This window comes from Gigantopelta aegis, chromosome 4 (genome assembly GCF_016097555.1).
Source record: "Gigantopelta aegis isolate Gae_Host chromosome 4, Gae_host_genome, whole genome shotgun sequence".
NCBI classification, from domain to species: Eukaryota; Metazoa; Mollusca; class Gastropoda; order Neomphalida; family Peltospiridae; genus Gigantopelta; species Gigantopelta aegis.
In genome coordinates this window covers 13400557-13416908 of record NC_054702.1, presented here as the reverse complement: position 1 = coordinate 13416908, position 16352 = coordinate 13400557, and the positions used below count along the sequence as shown (strand labels likewise).

Below are 16352 nucleotides of genomic sequence, written 5' to 3'. Positions count from 1 at the left end.
TTAGAGCCATGGGTGTCAAGCCTAATTTAAAATGCTGGTTTTATTAGCCGATCTAATTTTTCTTTTGAATTTTTCAGAAAATGCCTGATTTATTTTTCCATTTTTGTGGAAGCACGGCCCGAAGTTACAGTGAACATGAACTGCTGAAGTCAATGATAGAGTTTTTATCACCAGATCTTTCAGGTTGGTATCAAGTAGAGATATTTGTCATCATTATTATTATTATTATTTATTTATTTTTTTAAAATTTTATTATTAACACAATATATACATAGGTACATAAACGAATACAAATACATAAACAAATATAAATAATAAATGAATAAATAAATAAATAAGTAAATAAGTAAATAAATAAATAGATAAATGAAGTAGAGATATTTGTCATTATTTTCATGTATATGTTATTCAGCTTTGTCCTTAGTAGAATGTCAAAACATATTAAAAACACTTATGTGTATTGTATTAAAGTGACAAACTGTCTGGGGTTTTTTTTTTAATAAAATGTATATATGGCTTTTTTAAAATGCTATTATATTAGTATGAAGCACCAAATTTGTTTGAACAAAGATTGTATAAAGGAGATTAAACTTGTTGACACCAGTATTCAGAGAATTTTGTTTTGTAATTATTTGCATCAGTGTAATGTATTTGCATTTAAAACACATTTGCAATAAACATGAAAACAAAATCCATGAGGAAAAAAAAAGAAGTTTGTTTTGTTTAATGACACCACTAGGGCACATTGATTTATTAATCAATGGCTGTTGGATGTCAAACATTCAGTAAAATTTTGCGACATATAGTCTTAGAGAGGAAAGCCACTACATTTTTCCTTTAGTAGCAAGGGATTTTTTATATGCACTATTCCACAGACAGGATAACTCATACCATGGCCTTTGATATACCAGTTGTGGTGCACTGGCTGGAACAAGAAACAGCCCAATCAGCCCACTGACAGGGATCGATCCTAAACCGACCTCACATCAAGCAAGCATTTTACCACTGGGCTACGTCCAAACCCTCGATGAAGAAAATACCCATTTTACAATACATGTCTTATATTCCTCACCAATTGTTTGGTTTGGTTGTCTTATGTAATTTCAGAAAGATGCGGTGAAGAAAATACCCATTTTACAATACATGTCTTATATTCCTCACCGATTGTTTGGTTTGGTTGTCTTATGTAATTTCAGAAAGATGCGGTGAAGAAAATGCCCATTTTACAATACATGTCTTATATTCCTCACCGATTGTTTGGTTTGGTTGTCTTATGTAATTTCAGAAAGATGCGGTGAAGAAAATACCCATTTTACAATACATGTCTTATATTCCTCACCGATTGTTTGGTTTGGTTGTCTTATGTAATTTCAGAAAGATGCGGTGAAGAAAATGCCCATTTTACAATACATGTCTTATATTCCTCACCGATTGTTTGGTTTGGTTGTCTTATGTAATTTCAGAAAGATGCGGTGAAGAAAATGCCCATTTTACAATACATGTCTTATATTCCTCACCGATTGTTTGGTTTGGTTGTCTTATGTAATTTCAGAAAGATGCAGTGAAGCTGTTTCATATACTGAAGCTAGTAATCATATGCAGTTAAAACACAGTTGCAAAAAGACAAAATTAACATACTATGTTTAAATATAATGTACATTTTACAGTATTTACAATATTTTAAATATTATTCATAGACTAAGTTTTCTTAACTAAGTTTTCTTAACTGATGTTTTGTATTCAGATGATGAGCTGAAGTTGTTGAAAGGTTCTACTGAAGAACAGATAGATCTGCTTAACACCGTTCTCGTCAGATTCCGACAGTGTGAGAGAAACGCCATCATTGTTGTTGATGCTGTCAATGAGGTAGATGTAATTATTTGTCATACTTTTTATCACAGGAAAGGAATGGAATATTTGTTAAATCAGTCATTCGATTGATTATTTCGTTATTCAATCAGTTAATCAATCAATCATTGAGTTTGTCCATTTGTCTTATCTATCCATCCATCCATCCATCCATTCAACCATCACATGGAAATATCTTCAATTTGACATTAAAAGAAATGTCCGGTAACCTTCAAAAACTAAATCTCATGTATATGTGTATTAGCACTCTATTTTAGAAACACAGCATTAATGATGTCATTTTTTTCAACACCAAAGTAAACAATGTCGAACTTTGAGCCACATTTACTCAGTTTCTGATGTATTGCTAAGTTCGAGATTTTTGCATATGACAACTAGCTCGTATGTTTTTCAGCATTGATAAATAAAAATAATAATTTATAGACAGCAAATTGTTTTAACAATTAAAACCAGTCTATTAAATTTTTTTATTGACAAATACACTTAAAATATGTTAGTTGTTTTATAATCTGACTGTACTTTAACAGCTGATTTTCGTCCCAGCCAGTGCTCCACAACTGGTGTAACAAAGGCCGTGGTATGTACTATCCCTTGCTGCTAATCAAAAAGAGTAGCCCATGAAGTGGCGACAGCAGGTTTCCTCTCTGTATATCTGTGTGGTCCTTATCCATATGTCTGACGCTATATAACTGTAAATAAAATGTGTTGAGTGTGTCATTAAATAAAACATTTCCTTCCTTAACAGTTGAATACCAAAAACTCAATCAGTCATCTTGCCTGGCTTCCACCGAGCATTCCGAAGAATCTCCGGATGGTGGTGAGTTGTAACGAACACGCTGTGACGTTAGCCAGACTACGAGAACACCCAGCCTACTGGTTCAAACTGGCACCACTCAGCCCAGAGAGTCTGAAGAACATAGCAATCAAGTATCTGGGCAATTTCAAAAAGGTATGACATCTGTTTACTGGTAGTAGTGTACCATATGCCATCTTACCGGGTGAAAATTCAAAGTGCACATAACTTTGAATGTCACATTAATGAAACATTGCCTGCCAGTGGTGTGATGTGTGACAGCACGTTTTGTCATAAAATATGATTTCGTCTGGCTAGACAATTGCAGTAATTTAACTTGAACTGTGCTTGAAATAGTTTTTGTTATTGATTATCAGTACAGTCAGTGCTAACTCTGGCAGTCACCAAATTCCCCAGTTGCGAATTTGAAAAACAATTGACAAATTTTATTTTAATTTGGCGAATAAATTTCATGTAATAAATGTTATTTTATTAAAAACTAACTGGGGTTTTGTCATTTTTAATGTTTAAAATGTTGATTTGGTGAAATTTTCTGATCACCCAGAGCTAGCCCTGAATACAGCTATATTTTGATATTCTTCTATCCAGTGGGATAATAGGTAACCAGTGTTCAGTTCATGCACTTATTCAATTAAGTGAATTATATTTGCATAAGCTAATCAATTACCTTCAATTTCACACTATTTCTAGCTGATGCTGTAAATTTAAGCAAAGTGATTATAAAAATGAAAATACTGTCTTACAAATTATAAAAAAAAAACCCCAATATGCTTTTACACTTGGTACAGTAATGTCCATAATGTCTCAAGTTCACCATAACTGATAGACAGTTTTACAAGAAATTAAAGTTGTGAAACCGACATGTGAACGGAACAGTGCAGGTCTTGAATTTGTCAAATTAGAAATCAAGGACTTTTGACTTAGACTGATCACGTTTGAATATGATGGCTTATTACTAACAAGCAAAATAACAAACAGCGAATATGGTCATAAGACTGTTTGATTTTTAGGACCTTGGGGCATATGGCTAGGGGCACTGCAGCAGTTTACCGCCATTACATTTTATCCCTGATGGATCAAGTGATTGAGGAAGACCCTAGCCCTCACAGAAGCTTTTGCTAGTGTCCTATGTATTATAGCAATACAGTTCATAATTGCCCAGACCAAAATGTTTTTAGCGGGGACCGAGAGCTAGAAGATTTTTCGAACCCTGCCTGATAACGTGTGTTGCTGTTCTCACTCTGTAGAAGTTGGATGAGCAGCAGCTGTCATGCCTGATGACTCGGAGCCAGGTGGACGGGCCGCTGTGGATGACGTTGATGTGTGAGGAGCTGCGGGTGTTCGGAGACTTCAGGACGATCAACAAGAAGATTGAAGAGATGCCCGACAGCCTGGACGGATTGTTTGGTGTCATTCTGCTCCGTCTGCAGGCTGAGGATGACACGGGATGTATCAAGAAGGTGAACTAGTGGTTGAACTGTCATAGAGTGACTGTATATTGTGGGCACTAGGTATACCCCATTTGTATAGAGGTACAGAAATGTAAAACTGTAGTGGCAGTTTGATGACAGAGATTAAGACTTAACCTACAAGATTGGCTTCATATGTTAGAATTAACAGACTCCAGGGTGGATCTTAGTGGGAAGAATATTGATATCTAGTCCCTCCCCCAGGGGTGATTATGTTTTTTTTGTCCAGTTGCACGGAAACCCTCCCCGCTAAATAAACAACCCCACCACATAGATCTAAATTGATGTCCATGTAAAATTTATAATTTCAAATTATAAATATTTACATATTGTTTCGGAACCCCCCCTTACTTAAAGCATAATCCACGCCTGCCCCCCCTTGAATGACAATTCCCTTTTTTCCATTTCATTTTCATTAAAACACCAATGCTTTCTACTTTTCATTTAAACATATATAGAGTTTCCATATATCTTATAACTACCAGATGATTTAGATTATTGTGGTAAAATGGTCCTCCGCTGACTCAGCAGGTCCAGGGTTTCAAGAGGGCCCTGCTTAGAATTGTTCTCTCCACCCCTGAACATTCCTACTTTTGCTTTTGGGATGATGTGCTTGAACCTTAATTAAGTATAAATGTGGAAATGAACTGAAAAGCCACTTATTGAAGTCCTGTAAGAAATATTTATTGAAAGCCTTTTGTCTACCTTGAGACAGGATTAGTAAACTCCACTTAAACACAGTAAAGGTTTACCTGTTCCAGTCATTGTTCTACTACAGGTATATTAATTTGTATGGCATGTACTGTACAAATTAGAATCATACCAGGGACCAGATTTTAATTTTTATGGGGCATGGCAAGTGTAGCCTTCAGTTTAATAACAATAATTAGGGCACAAAGGCAAATGTTTCCTTCAAGAGAGGAGCACTAAGGCAACTTACTTTTATAAAGTTTTTTTCCAACAAAAATAATTTCACCATATGAAAGGGCACAGTGAGTCAGATATAGTGTCAGTGACGTCCGATTTCTTGAGCACAATGCCAAGTAATGAGGGAGAAGACAGCCCTTGCTGACATTGCTATGGTAGAATTCAAACCCTGTTACTAGTATTCAAAAACAAGTGACTTATGAAAGTGTTCATACTAGTCATCACCATAATACAATCTGGAAAATGCATTTTATTGTTAAAATATTTGCTTGTGGATTTTATTTTCATGTTTGCTGATTGCAGGCTCTCTGTTCTATGGCGTCTTCTGAGGCAGGTATTCTGTCATCGGACATTCTGAAGGTCCTTGGAGACACAGAAAAGAAAGAGTTCGCCCCGGCTCTGCACTGGGCCCAGGCCAGAAGACACCTCAAACCTTACATTCGGGTGACAGGCTTTCCTGAAGAATACGTCACATTTTACCATGAAGCCATCTGGAAGGTACGATCATCTCGGAAAACGAGATTGGTCTGTAATTTCATATGAATCTGTATGCAGTGGCAGATCCTTGGTGTGTGTGTGGGGGGGGTGGGGTGGGGTGGGGGGGCATGCTCTATGTCTGTGCAGCCCTCCCAAGATGCTACAGTTGCCTAATTACCTAGTCTATAACACATTTGTTATCAGTGTACAGAAAGTTGACGAGGTGGCAAGTGGCCTTTCATACACAAAACAAAAATTGGATTCCCCTAATATGACAGGATTGATTAAGGGAAACTTATAATCACTGGTCTCAAATACAAATAGTGTTAAGATAAGTAATAAACAAATGAGTACTGGTATATTTTGTATGGAAAATTACACTAATTACTTAAATTTGACGTATAACTATGTAATTATGAAAATAGTTCTTTATGATGTGTAATAATATTAATATGCATCATTTAAATTTAGCACATATGCATATTGTAATTACTAAAACAAAGTAAATGTTAAAACAATGCTTATGATGTGTAAAAGTATTGTGCAAATTAAATGATGTTATTTAGTAGCTTTAATTTTAATTGTTTGTATTTTAGGCTGTCAGAAAAAATCTTTTGTCGACACCCGAGGAAGACCGGACGTGGCAGCGCCATCTAGCCAATTACTACCAATATTGGTGTGACAAGCCCTACATGAAGGCTAATTATCTCCCCTTACATTTAAAGAGGGCAGGAGAAAATGAACGGTCAGTACTTGCACTTAAGATAGGAATTGTATTGTTTAAGCTGGAATTGTTTAATACATTTTGTGTTGATCTCTCTGGGGAACAAAACTGGTTTGTCCAGTACAGTTGTACTTGAACATTTGCGGCTGTTTGTCTTAGTTGAAACAACGGCATCAAATACGTAATTCATTTATTAGCTTTTATGATGATGATAACTAGTTTAACGTGCCCATATACCACTAGGGTTTCGAACACGCCCATCCCGAGTCAGGATGATGATGATAACTAGTTTAACGTGCCCATCTACCACTAGGGTTTCGAACACGCCCATCCCGAGTCAGGATGATGATGATAACTAGTTTAACGTGCCCATATACCACTAGGGTTTCGAACACGCCCATCCCGAGTCAGGATGATGATGATAACTAGTTTAACGTGCCCATCTACCACTAGGGTTTCGAACACGCCCATCCCGAGTCAGGATGATGATGATAACTAGTTTAACGTGCCCATCTACCACTAGGGTTTCGAACACGCCCATCCCGAGTCAGGATGATGATGATAACTAGTTTAACGTGCCCATCTACCACTAGGGTTTCGAACACGCCCATCCCGAGTCAGGATGATGATGATAACTAGTTTAACGTGCCCATCTACCACTAGGGTTTCGAACACGCCCATCCCGAGTCAGGATGATGATGATAACTAGTTTAACGTGCCCATCTACCACTAGGGTTTCGAACACGCCCATCCCGAGTCAGGATGATGATGATAACTAGTTTAACGTGCCCATCTACCACTAGGGTTTCGAACACGCCCATCCCGAGTCAGGATGATGATGATAACTAGTTTAACGTGCCCATCTACCACTAGGGTTTCGAACACGCCCATCCCGAGTCAGGATGATGATGATAACTAGTTTAACGTGCCCATCTACCACTAGGGTTTCGAACACGCCCATCCCGAGTCAGGATGATGATGATAACTAGTTTAACGTGCCCATCTACCACTAGGGTTTCGAACACGCCCATCCCGAGTCAGGATGATGATGATAACTAGTTTAACGTGCCCATCTACCACTAGGGTTTCGAACACGCCCATCCCGAGTCAGGATGATGATGATAACTAGTTTAACGTGCCCATCTACCACTAGGGTTTCGAACACGCCCATCCCGAGTCAGGATGATGATGATAACTAGTTTAACGTGCCCATCTACCACTAGGGTTTCGAACACGCCCATCCCGAGTCAGGATGATGATGATAACTAGTTTAACGTGCCCATCTACCACTAGGGTTTCGAACACGCCCATCCCGAGTCAGGATGATGATGATAACTAGTTTAACGTGCCCATCTACCACTAGGGTTTCGAACACGCCCATCCCGAGTCAGGATGATGATGATAACTAGTTTAACGTGCCCATCTACCACTAGGGTTTCGAACACGCCCATCCCCAGTCAGGATGATGATGATAACTAGTTTAACGTGCCCATCTACCACTAGGGTTTCGAACACGCCCATCCCGAGTCAGGATGATGATGATAACTAGTTTAACGTGCCCATCTACCACTAGGGTTTCGAACACGCCCATCCCGAGTCAGGATGATGATGATAACTAGTTTAACGTGCCCATCTACCACTAGGGTTTCGAACACGCCCATCCCGAGTCAGGATGATGATGATAACTAGTTTAACGTGCCCATCTACCACTAGGGTTTCGAACACGCCCATCCCGAGTCAGGATGATGATGATAACTAGTTTAACGTGCCCATCTACCACTAGGGTTTCGAACACGCCCATCCCGAGTCAGGATGATGATGATAACTAGTTTAACGTGCCCATCTACCACTAGGGTTTCGAACACGCCCATCCCGAGTCAGGATGATGATGATAACTAGTTTAACGTGCCCATCTACCACTAGGGTTTCGAACACGCCCATCCCGAGTCAGGATGATGATGATAACTAGTTTAACGTGCCCATCTACCACTAGGGTTTCGAACACGCCCATCCCGAGTCAGGATGATGATGATAACTAGTTTAACGTGCCCATCTACCACTAGGGTTTCGAACACGCCCATCCCGAGTCAGGATGATGATGATAACTAGTTTAACGTGCCCATCTACCACTAGGGTTTCGAACACGCCCATCCCGAGTCAGGATGATGATGATAACTAGTTTAACGTGCCCATCTACCACTAGGGTTTCGAACACGCCCATCCCGAGTCAGGATGATGATGATAACTAGTTTAACGTGCCCATCTACCACTAGGGTTTCGAACACGCCCATCCCGAGTCAGGATGATGATGATAACTAGTTTAACGTGCCCATCTACCACTAGGGTTTCGAACACGCCCATCCCGAGTCAGGATGATGATGATAACTAGTTTAACGTGCCCATCTACCACTAGGGTTTCGAACACGCCCATCCCGAGTCAGGATGATGATGATAACTAGTTTAACGTGCCCATCTACCACTAGGGTTTCGAACACGCCCATCCCGAGTCAGGATGATGATGATAACTAGTTTAACGTGCCCATCTACCACTAGAGTTTCGAACACGCCCATCCCGAGTCAGGATGATGATGATAACTAGTTTAACGTGCCCATCTACCACTAGGGTTTCGAACACGCCCATCCCGAGTCAGGATGATGATGATAACTAGTTTAACGTGCCCATCTACCACTAGGGTTTCGATCACGCCCATCCCGAGTCAGGATGATGATGATAACTAGTTTAACGTGCCCATCTACCACTAGGGTTTCGAACACGCCCATCCCGAGTCAGGATGATGATGATAACTAGTTTAACGTGCCCATCTACCACTAGGGTTTCGAACACGCCCATCCCGAGTCAGGATGATGATGATAACTAGTTTAACGTGCCCATCTACCACTAGGGTTTCGAACACGCCCATCCCGAGTCAGGATGATGATGATAACTAGTTTAACGTGCCCATCTACCACTAGGGTTTCGAACACGCCCATCCCGAGTCAGGATGATGATGATAACTAGTTTAACGTGCCCATCTACCACTAGGGTTTCGAACACGCCCATCCCGAGTCAGGATGATGATGATAACTAGTTTAACGTGCCCATCTACCACTAGGGTTTCGAACACGCCCATCCCGAGTCAGGATGATGATGATAACTAGTTTAACGTGCCCATCTACCACTAGGGTTTCGAACACGCCCATCCCGAGTCAGGATGATGATGATAACTAGTTTAACGTGCCCATCTACCACTAGGGTTTCGAACACGCCCATCCCGAGTCAGGATGATGATGATAACTAGTTTAACGTGCCCATCTACCACTAGGGTTTCGAACACGCCCATCCCGAGTCAGGATGATGATGATAACTAGTTTAACGTGCCCATCTACCACTAGGGTTTCGAACACGCCCATCCCGAGTCAGGATGATGATGATAACTAGTTTAACGTGCCCATCTACCACTAGGGTTTCGAACACGCCCATCCCGAGTCAGGATGATGATGATAACTAGTTTAACGTGCCCATCTACCACTAGGGTTTCGAACACGCCCATCCCGAGTCAGGATGATGATGATAAATAGTTTAACGTGCCCATCTACCACTAGGGTTTCGAACACGCCCATCCCGAGTCAGGATGATGATGATAACTAGTTTAACGTGCCCATATACCACTAGGGTTTCGAACACGCCCATCCCGAGTCCGACCTCCGATAAGTAGTTTAACGTGCCCATATACCACTAGGGTTTCGAACACGCCCATCCCGAGTCAGGATGATGATAATAACTAGTTTAACGTGCCCATATACCACTAGGGTTTCGAACACGCCCATCCCGAGTCTGACAAGTAGTTTAACGTGCCCATATACCACTAGGGTTTCGAACACGCCCATCCCGAGTCCGACCTCCGATAAGTAGTTTAACGTGCCCATCTACCACTAGGGTTTTGAACACGCCCATCCCGAGTCAGGATGATGATGATAACTAGTTTAACGTGCCCATATACCACTAGGGTTAAAAACACGCCCATCCCGAGTCAGGATGATGATGATAACTAGTTTAACGTGCCCATATACCACTAGGGTTTCGAACACGCCCATCCCGAGTCCGACCTCCGATAAGATCGGTGGCCTGATTCGGGATGGAGGGTATTAGCTTTTAAACAACTTTATTGTGAAATACAAATTGAATAGGACTATATAAGTTCACTTTTCATTATATACACAGCTATGAAATATATAGATCAAACGAAACCATAAAAGTGATATTTGGTGAAAAGTCATATTTTCACTGTATTTTATTTTAGCTGCAGTGAAAATATAGAAATCATATTTATAATTTGTGAACAAATTCATGATTCAGTTATCTCCCTTATAAATTATTACAAGTTTAAGTTTCATGATTACCAATGCATTTGATAGTATTTAAAAAAAAAAAAAAAAAAAATGTAAACAATTGTACCTTTGAAAAATGGATATGAAGTGCAATTACGATAAAATATCTAAAACTGATTGAAAACGAAGCTAAATAATGATATCACAATGTTGTTGAGTGTAAGTTTTAAACTTGCAGTTCGATTTGTTTTGTTTTTGTTGGTTGTTTTAAGAGGATCGTTTTGTTAGGTACTTTTGCACACCAGTACTATTAAGTAATTATTGAAAAATAATTAAATAAAAATATTTTTTATTAGTATTTCTTTTAAATATTACATGGTCAAGTAAATTTTCAACAAAAGTTCAACTGGAAGAAATATATCATGGCGTTACATGTTTTCAATAGGATCAGTGAAAGATATTAACAAAAAAGTGAAAAATATTGTCAAAAACTAGGAAAGATGTATATAATAAATAGACCATTTCGTGGTGATTTTTCAAATACAATTTTAATGTCAACTCGTGATGTGTGAAAACCATATTTTCACTCATTGCTTCGCAATTCATCAAAATATGGTTTTCACACATCACGAGTTGACATAAAAATCATATTCGGAAAAACCCATGAAATAGCCTCTATGTATTATCTCATTTGGGCAAATAATGTCATAAACCTTGTATTAGATAATATGTACATGTATTTATCAGTTTTTAAAGTTAACTGTATTTTCATGTTTTGTGATATTTCAGTTTTATAATACAAAACTTTATTTGATAATTAATTCTTTCACAAATGTCAGAAAACTTTTTTTTCAATTAATATGACTGAATTTTTTTCTCTTCCTATTTATTTAGTCTGATTGAGTATCTCCGTAATGATGCTAATTCCATGATGATGGCTCCATTCCAACGCAGCAGATATTTTCAGGTGAGCTGAAACAAACGTCAACAAATATTTTTTAGCTAGTGTGTATCAATCTTTTGTTTCTCTGTAACAAACGAGCAATGGCTTGCAGATGCTCCATACTTGCCTAAAGATGGAAAATGGTGATTGCACTTTGTTCTGTTGACATAAAAGACCCGTTGCTGCTTTTGGAAAAATGTAGATTTCGTCTAAGACTTTGTGTCAAAAAAAGGTTTTGACGGCTTTCACTGTATTTTGAAATAAATCTTTTAATAAGTAAATCCTCTCTATCCGCCACTCATATAGTAATCACAGTGTATACATGTTTTGTGTTTCAGGATCTGCGATGCTTCCGCCTAGCAGACAAAGTGATGTCGATGACGCAGGACGTGAAGATATGCTGGATGTGTTGTAAAAGGATGCGAGCGTTCAACCCAGGCAACATGAACCTAGCTGAGCACAGCTGCGTCATTTGTGCCGCTCACTGTTTTTCTTTTGGCAACCGTCAGACCGGCCGAATCTGTTCATTCCATGCCATGAAATTCAGAAATTCATGCTTTTTATGTAACCACTACATATTTCCAAATGATACTAAGGCTATAGCAGGCAAACTGTGTAATGGATGTGCGTTTGGAGTTAATGGGAAAAAGTGTGTGATGATTAATGTTAATTAGGGTAATAATAAACGGTCCACTGTAAAATTCTGTAGCCAAATCAGTCGGGTTCAGATTTCATACAAATAGTCTCCAAACTTTAATATTTGTGTGATAAAATATGTTGAAGAAAGTAACGCATACTATAGTCCGTTCCACAGGGAACACATTTTTTCAATACTATGGAATTTACTACAAGTTATTTATTTCTGAGCCAATTGTTTTCTAAATTGGACACAAAAATAGTATGTTTTTGTTATTTTCAAAACATGTTTACTTTTCTTTTTAGTTTTTTCTTGCCTTCTGCTTAATTCATGTTACTTCTTGACTGACTACTGTACAAATTACTAGACAGTTAAGTACACCAGTACTTGTAATAAGGTTTCATGCTGGCAGTTTTAACTTATTGACAGACTTGAAGTTTGAATAGTGTAAAGGTTGTAAAAGGTTAAATACTAGTATATTAATTTGTGTGGTGAAGAAGATACCTAAAGCACAGTGTACTCATTATGTAAAACGTAAACAAAATACTATTGGCTGTATTCCAACCTTATAGAATGTTTGCTTCTTTTTTTCAACATGATATATTTTTAAAAAGTACTCACCAATAAAATGATTGACAGACTGACTGACTGCAAAAATGGTGATTTAGTTTACAGCACTGGGCCCAGTTTCAGAAAACATCGTAAGCCTAGTGAAACTACAATTCTTATTACTGTTACAGTTCAACAAATATAGTTTGAAGAACACATATTTCAATTTCTTTTGTTCTTAAAATACTCCAGCTTCCTTAATGGTGTAACTTTCTGCGTGAAATAGATGCCAAACACAAGTAAACGCACGGGCGGTATAACTGCTAGTAGCAGACGTAAACTTATGATGTTTAGTCCAAGGGTGGAAACATTTGAGGGAGGGGACCAAGGGCAAAGGGCACATAGAGCAACTACCTGAAAAGGCCACTTCAATGAAAATTGTAAATAAATTGTTAAAATTTATGGGCACTTTTATTTTTTAGGGGGAGGGACAGGTCCCCCTGGTCCCCACCCTTGGATCTGCCCTTGGGATACCGGGTCAGTACCCAGGAGAGTTTGATGGGTGCATATGCATCCCCAACAGATATAATATTACTAGTATTAGGTCCATTTTGGTTCAATTAAATTTTTTGTTGTAATTTATGTCATTATAGATCCTCTCCCTCCCCCCCAAAAAATGCACTCTTGTGCACTCCCGCCTAGGAAATCCTAAATACCAACAAGTGCCTGCAGACTCTATAATCGACCGTTTGTTTAAGGATTGCCTTTGTTCCAGATTTAATATATATAATATGTATATGTGGGTTTCTTTTTACATACTTGTACTTGTAATATTTTATCATGCAGTGGACGTTTTAAAGACATTTAAATATGTACATAAACAGTAGGATATTCTATTATTTATATTTTCATTGATCTATGGGTTGATTAGACCACCCTTTTATCTGTTTTGAATATTGAGATTTTTATACATATCATTCTGTTTTCCATGTGATGTGCTAAACAAAAATGATTATAAATACGTACCTCATTTGCTGAAATAAAAGCTGCAATCTTGAATATATTTTTTAATATTTAAGTAATTAAAATAAATGATCCAGTTTATTGTATTTCCTAGTATGTGTAATGTTTGCTGTTGGTTCTCTAATCAAGTTCATATCAACAGTTAAAGGTACTTTGCCATCAAAATAGTTTGCACAATATTTCTGCTAAATTCTTAGAGATGCTTGCTTGGAATATTATTGTATGCATACTAGTGTGTGCATTCAAATGTCCCTTTGTTCATGTAATGGAGAATGTACGAGGAGGTGTATATTTGTGAAAAAATAATTCACGAGCCCCATAGGAGCGAGTTCATTTAAAAATTGTTTATGAATCTACACTTCCAAGTGCATTCTCCGATTTAATCCATTATTCATTAAACTGCTAAATTAACTTCTATTTGATGTTTTTGTAATTAAAATGGCAAAGAATATTTACCAAACTAATAACCCAAAACGATAGGATCCTTTAGAACCTAACCTGAACAATTTGGTCAGGAAATCCTCAGCAGTGGATGGCTGAATGACATTAAGCATGATGTATGTGCTAAATGTGTAATCTCTCTTTACAGATTTAGTTTCCGACAATCTCACCATTTATAAGACTTAAATTACATGTTTATTTGATGATGCAGATGTTTGCAATCATTGTACTTGTTCAGATTGCATTGTTTCACAGGCGTAGATTCTTGAAAAATAATCTCCACCTAGAACAATAGTTTGACATCACAGATATGGATTAAGGAAGCTGTAAAAAGGTTTTTGGCACCTGTAATGGATTACTCCATAAAGTGGCAGTCCTCCTACAGGCTGAATTTGGAACCATATACCATGGTCAAGAACAGCTCTGTAGACAAAGCACCTGATAGCCATGGCATTATACACTCATGGCTCTATGATAACATCTTTTGGAATCAGTCCTGTGTAGAGCTGCCATTATGAATATGCTAATGACATGCATAATTGTCATGGGTTTTTTTTTACGGCTTCTGCTACACACTTTAAATTTTGTATATAGTTATGGTGTATTACTGATGAGTAGATTAACGCAGATTATCCTCAATTTTCTCATAAAAATACCGTAACTCCTTCCGAGGGCAAAGTGCCTTTAACAGAAACAGAATCTATCTGCATTCTTTTTAAGTAGAACAATGAAAAGTGATCGTTTCTGTTATTGTTATGTTTGTACATGTACTGTTAGATATTGTTTACTTTAGTTACTATACAATATGTTACTCATTTCCTGCTCTTACCTGTTACATTATATATATTTTACAATATATTTATGGTATATTTATAGTCTGCACATTCCTATGTCACCAGGCATGTAGCTAATCGGAGTAAAAGAGACAAGGGCAATAAATTCAAAATTCTGTTTATTTTTATTTTGTTTTTTGATTCAAATCAGTTTCATATTGAGATAAATACTTAGTATCTGTATTAAAAATCAAGAATGGCAACTACATAAATTATTATAGTTTTGTGATATTAGGTAAACAATGTACTTAAAACAACCAATCTGGAGCCAAACAAAAAAGAAGCATGCCATCACTTCGTGTAGGCCACTATTTTGTAATCAGCAGCAAATGGTCTTTTAAATTAAACTTTTCACCAATAGGATATCACAGACCATAACCTTTGATGTACATTTGTAGAGTATTGGTTGAAGTTAAAACAAAAGCATTTTTTTCTCACGAAATGGGACACCATTGCATCCTTTGTCTCTCAACTAAGAATAGCTACAAACCTGAAACAAACTTTACTTCGAAATATTCTTTTACAAATGTTATACTTAATTTGTATCTTTGATATTTAATTTATTTTACAAAGCCTTACAGATCTCGAATAAATTTTAAAATGATTGTTTGTCTTTTGTTTTCAATTCATTTTAAAAATGTAACTTATGTCACACTTAATTAAAAAAAAAAGTACTGTAGGCTGTAATCCTATATCGACATCTAAAACTCGTCTTTTTTAAAACCAAATTTGTTTTCTTTTATATTATATAATTTCAATTTTCAATCATTTTAAAATTGTGATGGAAAATAAAGGGTGGTGGTGGTGAAAACGCAAGAACATTTAACGTTGATTATTTTTGGAGGATTTGATTGGGAGCGCCTAAATTAATTGTATTAGCGAGTTTTGAACAGATGGTCTGTGTCTATGTCAGGTTACAGTACGCGCAAGGAATATATTACTGCCGGATTCACTTCTTTTTTGCAATGTTTTGCTGTTAAATATGGTATTTTAAGCTTCATAAACTGGCGCAGTGGTTAAACCATCAGATTACAGGCTGGTGGGTACAGGGTTCTTGCCCCAACCCAGAGCGAGTTTTTAAGGACTCGGTGGGTAGGTGTAAGACCACTACACCCTCTTCTCTTTCAATAACCAACTTCACAACTAACCCACTGTCCTGGACAGACAGCCCAGATAGCTGTGTGTGCCAGGACAGCGTGCTTGAACCTTAATTTGATATAAGCACGAAAATAAGTTGTTCTTGTTTAGAATATCCATTTCCGTACAACCGAAGTGTTTATGATCATCCTGATTTTTATAATACCACAAAATGTTTTT

The 16352-nt window shown here is 37.6% G+C and overlaps 1 protein-coding gene across 1 annotated transcript in view; it reads left to right on the top strand.

Annotated features, from left to right (window-relative positions):
* Positions 1 to 15640, top strand: part of LOC121372673 (TPR repeat-containing protein DDB_G0287407-like) — a 31667-nt gene extending 16027 nt beyond the window's left edge. The window contains exons 12-19 of the mRNA XM_041499119.1: positions 78 to 183; positions 1745 to 1866; positions 2615 to 2818; positions 3931 to 4143; positions 5383 to 5577; positions 6153 to 6301; positions 11504 to 11576; positions 11891 to 15640. Of these exons, the coding sequence (XP_041355053.1) occupies positions 78 to 183; positions 1745 to 1866; positions 2615 to 2818; positions 3931 to 4143; positions 5383 to 5577; positions 6153 to 6301; positions 11504 to 11576; positions 11891 to 12226 (1398 nt within the window). The 3' untranslated portion in view covers positions 12227 to 15640. The remainder of the gene's footprint in view (positions 1 to 77; positions 184 to 1744; positions 1867 to 2614; positions 2819 to 3930; positions 4144 to 5382; positions 5578 to 6152; positions 6302 to 11503; positions 11577 to 11890) is intronic.
* The last annotated feature ends 712 nt before the right edge of the window (positions 15641 to 16352 follow it).